Below are 10,986 nucleotides of genomic sequence, written 5' to 3'. Positions count from 1 at the left end.
CATGCAGTAAAAGCATGCAACCTTTCCTTTTTTTTTTTTTACACATTCAGCTGAAATTTGCTAGAGCATTAGTGATATTTCAAAAGAAAAAAAGTGGAAGAGAAAGGTAATAAGCAAATTTGTGCAACAAGTGGACTAACATGGGAGTAGCATTTTTCTACTTCTAATTTTCTTTCTGTGTTGCTTTTAAACCTACTTTAAATTGTACTATAAAATTGTGTTCAACTTTTTCTGAAGGACACCGTAAGGCACTTCTGGAACTTTTTTGTTGTGCATGTAACATGCCACAATGAATATTATTCTATTTTATTCTATTCACTGAGATATGTGCATGCTGGCTTACATTGATGGGTTTTCCATATGGAAGGGTGACATCGACCACGCAGACACCAGAGCGTGCCGAGTCTCCTTTAGTGTCTCCAATCTGCAGAAAGACGGGAGGTTTGACGGTGCAGTCCACAGACTCTGTGTGATCCTCACTGCAGCTCATCTGGAACAAACACAGAACCTGCTAGTTACCACGGTTCCTAACTTCCAGTCCTGCTTTTAATGTGATGCTAAGTTCCAAAGATGTTCATCTTCACCACTACTATTAACTGGACTTTAAGAACCAAACATTTATTTTGAGTTAATTTTCAGTTGGCAACAGGAGTTCAATTCACGGTGAGTACTCTGTTTAAAACCAACTTAATTATTCAAACATATAGAACAGACAGATAAATTAGATAAAAAATGTATTATCTTAAAAATCCAACTTGTGCTATCCATTTAGGTAATTAGGAAACTGGCTATCTGTACCAGAACAAAAGTAAAAATATAAAATTTTGTTGCATCATATAAAAGGCATTATTGTCTTCACTCAATACTGAATACAGTTTAGAATCATAACATTAAAAATAAAACGTAAAAAAATGTGATATTTCAGAACCTTGGACAGAGACCCACCAAGAAATTAAATGATTAAATAATCCTAATGTGAAGTTTTATGTTGTACTGCTAAGTATTATAGTTAGAATGCAACTCAAATTTTGTAAAATACTAAAAAATATTAATGTAAAATATCATATCAAAACTTGATTAAACAAAATAAATGAAGAAATAAAGAAAACAAGAATTCAACTTGATAAACATACTGTACAGTCAAGGTGATTGAGTTAGCAAATGAACATATTTTATGTAATAAAATAAATTGGGATTGTTGTTTTTGCTATTTTCCTGAAGATAATGCTATCTCCCAACAATTACAGAAAAAAAGAAAAAAAAAAACAGATGCAGAGGTTACTTTGTATGCAATATTTTTAAATAAGTATGTTCTGGTGGTCATTTTTAGCCATGGGCAGCAAAAACAAAGTCCAGGCGTTAATAAACCTTAGTAAAACTCACTGCAGGCTAAATATTTATTTCATGAACACAAACCCGCATGATTTTAGCTGTTGTCTGTAAAACGAGTTTCATATATGAAGTAAGTTCCAGCTGTGGTAGCCGTAAATATCTGCTAGCACCATGGACAGCGACGGTAGGGGCTAAAGCGGAAGCAAGACATTAATTTAACATCGAATATGAATATGTTTTATTAGTTAAATATCCATATTCTGGCTTTCTTACCAGCAACTGGATTTTTAATCAATTTCTCCTACTGCTAATAAAAGAGTTTTGTAGCCAAGAGGAACCGACGATAGCTTTAAAGCTAGCCAAAACATTAGCTATTTTGCTAATAATAAATTCGAGCAACCAAAGAGACAGTGCTGGTTCAACGCTCACCTTCTTGTGTCGAATATAAAGCACCAATATTAACAGCACAATCACAGAAAAAACCCTTAAATGAAAAGTTTAATGTCCAAAACCTGAGCGTGGAAACATGCTCTGCAGCATTTCCTGAATGTTACCATGACGACACGGCGTCTTAAAGAGACAGCTACATCCCCTCACAGACATCAGCTGTTCCGCAAGAATTAAAAATAATAATCATAATAATAATAATAAAAGCAAAGAAAAAGTAAAATGAGAGTTTTTATAAGAATGAAGCTGTGCAAATATGAAGAGAAAAACAAGTGTATGAGATTAAAGTCATAAATGTCTGCTTCAAATAGTATTACTATCATATTATTATTATTATATTGTTATTAATATACTATTTAAAAAACAAAAGGTTGTTTATCCTCTTACAATGTCTCAACAAGGAAAAATATCCAGTTCAATTTTTGTAGAAGACACATTAGGGACAATAAATTGAAACCACACTGAATCTGCATTTACTATTTTGTAACCACATTCTCATGAAATTATAACTTTATTACAAGAAAAAAGCATGGCATTTCCCTTGTAGATTTTTTTAATAATATATTTACAATTTATATCAGGAGAAAAGTGGATTTTTGTTGTTATGATTTTATAGAACTTTGTTCTCAAACATTTTTTATGTTTTTCTCATAATTGATTTTCCATTTTTTCTGAAAAGTTTTTGTATTTTTTCTTCATAATTTTAAGTTAATTTTTTTTCAAATAATTGTATGATTTTTTCCTCATAATTTTACAAATTGTTTTCATAATCTCAACTTTCTTCTCATTCTTTTTGTTCTTTTCTATGTAATGCTTGTCCTTGTCCTCTAATGTGCATGTGTGTTGGGGGGGGGGGGTTCAATTCAAAAATATAAAAAATATATATAAATAAAAAGCATGAATGAGGACCGGTTTTTCTAGCGGGATTAGTATCAGACATGGTGGATTCCTGAAGCCATTGTTCATTGACAATAGTTTATTACATGAACTTTCGTTTGACGTTTAAAGACAGGCTTCATAATGTGTCACAAATTTGATGTAAATGTGTGCTTCTGTATGCAATTTGATTAATTTGGCTTGTGCAGTTGATATCTTTGTTTATTTATCCATGTGTTGTTTACTTTGGTTCATTATCAGACACATTTGGTATTTCTTTACAATTTTTTTTTTTGCCAACTGACATGTTTAAGCTGGAATTAATTTTTTTTTACATATTAATTTATTACCATAACGTCTTGATAAGAAAATAATTTAAGCCTTTGTCTCATCTGCTTTTCTGACTTTTGATTTCTCCAACAATACCATTGTGTAAAACACAGACAGTTTCAGTTTAGTTTAGAACATAATTTTTTAAAAGCAAAAAAATTTGAGTACTAAACATTACATCACCTCTGTTTGAAAAAACCTTGAATATTCAATTTGCATATTCAAAACTTTCTTAGGACTCATTATTTAAGATGTATCCTTCTATACAGAAATCGAGAAGAAGTTTAAAGAAGAAAAGAGCATCTGTTGGTTTTAACCACAAACAATTACAGAGTACACCTTAGAGCGCTATTAAGGAATGAACCAAAAAAATGTAAACACCAAAAAATGTAAACAGATTTTAACATCCTCTAAAAACTACTCAGGAGTGCAGTAATAAAAAACCTTATTGTTGCAGTCTTGTCCGTCCATAAGTGTAATTCCGCAATGGACCTGCCAACTGTCCAAACTGTGTACCCCAACTTTTCCCAAGAGTGGGTGAGTATAGGCTCCAGCAGCCACACTGAACAGGAATGTATGTTGAAAATCAGTGGACAGATAAATGGTGTGATAATCATAAAGTTGTGCAGGAATAGATCATTAACTCACAAGTTTAACTGAATTACACTAATTATATCTTTACACATTTTTCAAATTGTGCATTTTATTTTAAAATATACATTAAATTATGACTTTATGTATCTTTTTATTTGTCCTTTCCAGCAGCTAACCGAAGCTGAGAGCAACCAAATATATCTATATTTTATTTAAACATTTTGACTTCTGCTATGTGTTTCTTAGGTAACATGAAGGGCTTTCATATTTTAAACTGAACCATCCATCCATTTCCCAAACTCACTGAATGCCTTGTTAGGATCAAGAGGCTGCTGGAGCCTATCCCATCTACTGTTGAACAAAGACGGGTCTGTCGCCAGTCTGTCGCAGGGCTTAAACAGAATCATTTTTTTTCCAATAAATATTTTATTATTTTTGTTTTTTCTTCTGTTACTAATCAGTTCTGAACAGGAGGAGGGAGAAGAAAAAAGGAGTGAGGCCGATGTAGGGAGAGGACTAAGAAAAGGGTGAAAGGGCAAAAAGAATGTTGTCCAGAAAAACAAAAACACTGGACATAAAGAGAGAAAACTTCATAATAGACAATGAAGGCTGCTGCAGGATTAACAGTCATAAATAACTGTTTGGGGAGCACAGTTCCAGCCTGGGCAGTTTTTCCCTCAGATGTCCAAAATCCAATCTACCCAACCAGCTCCAGATGAAAGTGTCCCAATCGTTGCCCCAAGAGTTGATCCAGGGCCACTTCAAAGAAATCCAAATAGCACCCCAGGCCCGCCTATCAGTTGGTTCTGCAAGTAGTCTCGGAGGAATGTAGACCTTCTTCAGTTGTTGTTTTTCCCAAACCTAGCAGCAGATGGCAGCCTTGCTCTTCAGACTGCACTTGCAAGTAGATAAAATGCCATTAAAAGACCTCTGTCTCCTCATCGCCTCATTTACATCTTCTCACTGCACCTTCAGCATCTCCATAAAAGCAAGATATATGCCCCTCCCCGACAGGCACAATCTTCCGTTAAAATGAGATTCCAGAGAGCGGCGGCGGTATCAGGAGGTCAGACAGCTCGCTCCGCTTTATCACTCAGAGGCAGAAATCGGCTGTTATTTCTCTGTGGTCTTGTAAAGATATCCCAGCAAAAGTGAAACAAACCTCACTGAACGCCTCATATCAATTGTGAGCAAAACGCCTGCCCCTCATGCACCGGGGAGCACCGTCTGTGAGCTCGCTCGCAGACATGGAAATGAGCCGCCAAAGTCGAGTGAAGCAAACTGACACGCATCAAGAGATAAAAGCAGACGGAAAGCCATCAAAACAAATCATGCTCCGAGTTAAAAGCTGCTTTAAAATGATTCACTCGCTGAATTTTTGAAAAAGAACATCTGAATCTATCCTTGATTGGCTTTTAACCTCTGGAACACCGCACTCACTCAGAAAGGGGTTTTATCATCTGCTGCAGCCTCCTCTGGTAAACTTAGAGTTATCTTAAAATGAGTTGGTGACAAAAGCAGAAGTGCTTCATCTACAGCACCAATGGATTTTTTGCAGTGAGGCGCACAGCCGCCTATCATGTCTGCTCAGGCAATTTAGTGACATTTATAGTAAATAACCATAAATCAAAAGCACATTTACTGATTTGTTGCCACTATTGGAACAACATATCATCAGTGCGGTAAATCTAGAGTAGTAGAAAGTTAGCTTACATTCCTTATTGGTGGATCACAGACAAACACTTGGTGAGTTCTGCTCTTTAATTCATTTAAAATCACAAAAACTGTGTTTATCTCTTGAAAGGAAACAGAAAAGGCTTTAATAATACATTTTATAAAAATGAATAAAAAAAATTCTCAGTAGCTTTGAGCTCTACTTTTGTTTTTTTTTCTGCAATAACCTACATCTGAATAGTTTTGTCACTGTGACTTTAACCTCTGTTAAAAGAATAAAATAACTGCTAAATTTTTGTTTAACAACTAATTTTTGTTTAATTACCAGGGAAAATTGATATTGAGCTATGACAAAATGGTATAAAATATAGATTTTGCATCTGAATTGTCATTATTAAAAATGCTGCTGCAAAGTTATACAGGAAGTGGTTGCAGTTTGGTCACCACTGTGATGTTGCATCAACTTTAGCTCAACCTCAGAGAATAACAAGTTGATTCTCCTCAGAGCAAAATAGACACAAAAGACTCGCAAACTAAACAGGAAGCAGTGGCTTGGATGAGAGCAGTCGATTTAAGAACCGTTACTCCTCATAGTTCAAAATGTTGGGCGGCAAACAGCAAATAAACCAACTGGATTATTACTTACAGTTTGAGGCGTTGAGTAAGATCTGTCCAGATTTTTTAAAACAAGAGTTTTCCAAAAAATGGAATTTACTATTGCCATAGTATGGAAACAGTGAGGATTATTGGTAATTCCAGGCAACACACAATTCAGGGGAAAAGCAAATACAATACCTCCATTTCTGTATGAAGTGGACACAAGAAAATGTTTTTTTTTCCCAATCTCAATCTAAATAACAACGATGGAGAAAAAACATTGCCAGCTTATGTTGTTATTGAACACAATTGTGTGTTCTGTTTATGCATAAGACCAAGTAATTCCAAAGTGTTCACATATTTTCTCCTGCAGCTGTAATTTAAATATGGCATTTAAAAATATTGATTTAGCTATTTTTCCTGTGCTTGAAGAAGCTTGTATTGATGATTTCTTAATTTTTGTCAATAATGATACTTATATTGACTAAAAAGATGGAGGGTGAGTGAGGTGTGAAGCTTTTTGCTGTGGGGGCAGCTGCCCTCCATGCTCCCTGTTGCTCCGCTCCTGACACGCGAAGAAAAAAAACTAATTTACCTTTCAGGTTTGACTAATTATTTCTCAAGGTTCATTAAAGGTAAATGTATCATGTTTGTTGTTCTTATTTGAGCCATCCCCTCAGGGAGCTGCACTCACAGCCATGTTCAAAAACCATTTGGTGGTTTAACCCCTCAAGCCAGACCCATTACCTCTGAGTGTCAAGAATAGAGACCTTTGGTTCCAATCAAAAAAAAAAAAAGAGTCTTTGGTATGACCCAACTGTGGATTTGGGTAGACGCTGAACCAGCTAACAACAAAGTCCCATTTCAAATGCTTTGGCTCATTTATTTGCAGTCTTCTCTTCTCTCCAGTCAGCTGTTATATGAGAGTGCATCATTGTTGAAATGTGTTCAGGCTCAGGGAATTTTCAAGAAATCATGGCTAACATAGTCAACATTTCCTGTAAAGGTCACTTTCTGTGTAAAATCCATCAACCTGAACAACTTAAACAAGCTTTGCAGCTTACTGCAGAAGAGTAAAAGCATACTGATGCCTCTAAAACTCTCTTTGTATGATGGTAGTTAATTTGACATAAGTTTAGGATCATATGTTGACTACTTCTACAAGGAAATATAAATAATATTTTGGTTGGAAGCCTATTTTTAATGGATGGACAGACGGATGGATTGCACAGGAACCACCCTTTTATCTTCAATAAGAAAGTAAAAACACTTTGTCAGTAGAGATTTTGCTGTCTTGAAATTGATTTTAGATTTTAGCTCAGACACAAAGAAATAAAAGTTGAACACATTCTTGAAGTGAAAATTTTTGAAACATAAAATATAGCACGTTGTGTTCAAAGGCCGAACCTTTAATTACTAGATTGAGTCAGGTTTAAAACTCAGGAAACTTGAGGCAGATTAGTTCACCAAGTCAGACTGAGGCTGACACATTTAAAGTTTGATTTCTTTGACATCTATGATAACGGTGCTGTACTGGAAATTTACATTTAACCTTGAACTTGCAAACAGAGAAGAGTTTAGTGTTTTGATTGACATGGACCTTCAACATTGACATTTGCAGCAGCCCCACTTAGCCGTTTTCCCTAACTTTTTCTGTTGTTCTGCTTATTTAAGAAAAGGTTGGGATTCAGCAAATGTATGTCCTTCCAAGGGAAATAATATAGCTGCAAAGTAGATAAACTGGCTTGATATGAAATTGGTCCGTACACGTCCAACAGGTCATTTTCCTCATATTAATCATTTCGACACCTTTGACACTTTTTAGCCGTCACTGAAATATCTACAGACATTACAACAAAAAATATAGGGTCAAAGATTGACTTTTATTTAGGAAAAAAAATGACACATTTCTGCTGCGCTGCAGAAAATGTTTTTTTTTATACATTTTATTTTGATTTTGGCTAAAAACTGCATAATCATAATAATAATAGTAATAAAATAATAATAAAAGAATCAGAAAAAAAATCACGGGAGGAATCAATATTTTTAATTCATTTTTCCAAGTTTGATTTTTAAAAATGAGGGTTCTGCTGATTTTGATATGTAGCAAGAAAAGTTTGCACCTAGAAATAAACTAAGATGAAATTAGGGGTAAATTAAAAAAAAAAACTGCAACATAAATGTTTTCACTTTTTGCATGACTTGTTTTATGATTATTCTGTAATCCAGTCATAAAGAAAACAGGCAGAAAGGCTTCATTGATCCTAGAATGAGAATGAGTCTGCAGCAGGTTGTTAAAGTCAGTTAATGAAGACATTATGGAAAATGATGGGCTTTGCCTGATTAGTAGAATGAAAACCATTTTCCCAATTCTGTCAGGGAATTTAAACTTATGACCAGAACTCGATATCTTTTGTGTAGAGATGTGAAACAAAACCATAAAAATGTGTGGATTAAGACATTGTTATGAAACTAGTTGAAAATGTATTCAAATTAAGGAAATCTAAAGCATTGATGTGGATATTTTATTGTTTTTTTTTTTTATTTCTTCGTTTGTCATAAATACAGAAATAGCTTCTTGTGCACTAATAGAGAACAAACAGAAAAAATGTACCAAATAAAATTATTACAGTTATTTTTCCTTCTCAGCACATAAGTAAAAGTACATAATGACAAAAAAACTAATAAGTACATTATTTATATTATGTGTTTATTTACTCTCTACTTTGTATTTTAAAGTACATTTAATGCATCCAATCTTAACTTTCTTCCTATTCTAGCCTCAGTATTTCCTTATGGGGCTTTTTTCCAGCTTAGTCTCTGGTTGTTGCTGTTGAGCTTTCCCTCAGTGGGGCGGCTGGGGTCCAACATTGCAGCCTCCCGGCTATAGATTGGAGTGGACCCTGTACCAATCTGGGTTGGTGCTGTCGGCGATGTCCCTGTAGTGCAAATAGATTTCCAATATACTGCTTCTGGACTGTCACTACCTGATATTAGCACATGTCCACCATCAATAGTTGAAAGAGGCTTGGTGCAAATTGTCAAAGTGATGCAAATCTCTCTAATCATGCTCACAGATTTTTCCAATATAGGAAAGAATTCCAGCCGGGCAAAAATCGCAATTATTACTTTCTCCTCCATGATCAATTTTCAAACATTTGGCACTTCTGTGATTTGAAAGACATGCCATCTATTTGTCACTACCAAATTTGAGTCTCTGATTGGTCAAAGTTCATCCTAATTTAGCTTTTAGAGTGCATGCAATGGGCCAAAAAACAGTTGGTGATGAATGATCCCAAGAGTTTTAAATTCAAAAGCCTGTAACTTGCAAATATAGACATTTCGTTGAAAGTTGTAGTTTTAAGGGTGGACTTTAAAGTGAAAAAATACCAATTTTTTTGAAGATAAGTTGCAGTTTGTTGCATAGTTTGGCTGTTGGGGTGACTTATATTCAGGAGTGACTCATAGGGTAGTCCAGAAAATAGGGTACTAGAAATATGAAAAGGATTATACAGACCAGCCCTTTATCGTCAGACTTAATTAAAAAAAAATAGTTTTTATATTAATCTCATAATATACCAATGGAATCTCATTGCATCTGCCTCCCAGCTTTTCAGCTGTCCTCCCCTCTTCTCTCCCACCAGCCTCAAACAGAGACATGGCATGCATTCATCCATTCTGTTTGTTGTGTTTGAAGCTGGGCAAAAAGTCTTTCCAAAGCCTGCAGACCAATCAGCAAAGGACGTTGGCAGCGTCTCTGCAGAAATCATCCCCTTTTCTCCCAGATGGTGGTCGTAGGCAAGCGTGTTGCTGCAGGGGCTGCAGCAAGGCGGAGGGGAAAGACCTGTCACATGTCCAACGGCCTAAGTCATCCACTCTTTTCTCTTATATCTCTGATGCCCAAACTAGTGACATTCACTAGATTGGCATGACTAAACACCCAACCCTCTCCATTGTTGTGTATTTCTGTCCATCTGTCTGCCAATTATCAGTGCAGTCTGATTTCTGCACAACAAAACTTGTTTTTCAACACACAAATGAAGACAGGCTGATGATGGCTCATTTCTCCAGAATGACTCCATCTGTCAGTCTGTCTGTGACACTTCTCTTACATAAAAGCAAGGCTATGTTGTCTTTCAAATGTAAAAAAAGATACAGCCGACGATGCTTTGATGCTTTTGTTTGTCAGTGAAGGATAACCTCAGCAACTGAGAGCAGCCAGAGAGTGATGAGGAACATTTGTCATGGTAAAATTAGAAAAAAAAGTTGGTTTTTTTTCTTTTAGTATTTTAAAGTGCCAAAACAATTGAAAGAAAATAATGCTGGAAACCATCCATGGATCCTATTACAGCAGAGAGAACTTATACTTTTGATTATTGTACAGCTGTTTTAGTTCAAGTTAAAACTCAATTACAAAATTTGGAGAGCAAACATCGTATTTTTTCACCCTAGGTCTAGGGTGTGCTTAAAAACCCTTTTTTTTCTTATTAAAAAAAAATACAGACAACGAACCTTATTATCCAGAAGGCCTTATGTATGGATTAATACTGGTTGTGCTTACTCATGTCGTGGCGATTTTGAGAAGTACTTGGCGCTCTGTCAAAATTGTTTCCTACATGTTTGCAGCTAATATGTAGTGGTGTTTGACTGTTTATTTATTTTTTTTTTTTGGCCGTGTTACTAAGGGTTTGAGTTACCGTAGTCACAGTAACATTTGTTTTAATGGTACCAGTCTGTTTTTCTATGTGTTAAAAAAAAGGTTGGGAGTCACAGGTATTGTGAATAAGTAAGCGTGGGTAATGTGCAGCCATGTTCGACTGCATGTTCGACTGCAGGTTTTTATGTGTCACTAACAAGGTCAGTAGTTGGCATAGTTACAGTAACGTTTGGTTTAGCGGTAGCCTAGTAGTCTGTTTTTCTACATGTTGCAAATAAGAGTTACATATGTTGTGAACATGCTAATGTAGCTAACGTGTACCTGTATTAGACTGTATTTTTTTTTACATGTTACTCACAAGGTTGGTAGTTAGAGTAGTCACAGTAACATTTTTGCGGTATTAGTTCTTTTATTACGTGTTGCAAAGAAGGTTAGGTGTAACTGTGAATACACTTATGTGGCTTTAGTGCAGCAGTGTT

The 10,986-nt window shown here is 35.3% G+C and overlaps 1 protein-coding gene across 1 annotated transcript in view; it reads right to left on the bottom strand.

Moving 5' to 3' along the window:
• Window positions 1-1,909, bottom strand: part of nicn1 (nicolin 1) — a 16,796-nt gene extending 14,887 nt beyond the window's left edge. Inside the window, exons 1-2 of the mRNA XM_024271231.2 lie at window positions 1,762-1,909; window positions 344-490 (exon numbers count right to left, since the gene is read on the bottom strand). Of these exons, the coding sequence (XP_024126999.1) occupies window positions 344-490 (147 nt within the window). The 5' untranslated portion in view covers window positions 1,762-1,909. The remainder of the gene's footprint in view (window positions 1-343; window positions 491-1,761) is intronic.
• Between the last annotated feature and the right edge of the window lie 9,077 nt (window positions 1,910-10,986).

This window comes from Oryzias melastigma, linkage group LG5 (assembly GCF_002922805.2).
Source record: "Oryzias melastigma strain HK-1 linkage group LG5, ASM292280v2, whole genome shotgun sequence".
NCBI lineage: Eukaryota > Metazoa > Chordata > Actinopteri > Beloniformes > Adrianichthyidae > Oryzias > Oryzias melastigma.
This window is presented reverse-complemented; position numbering and strand designations above follow the sequence as displayed.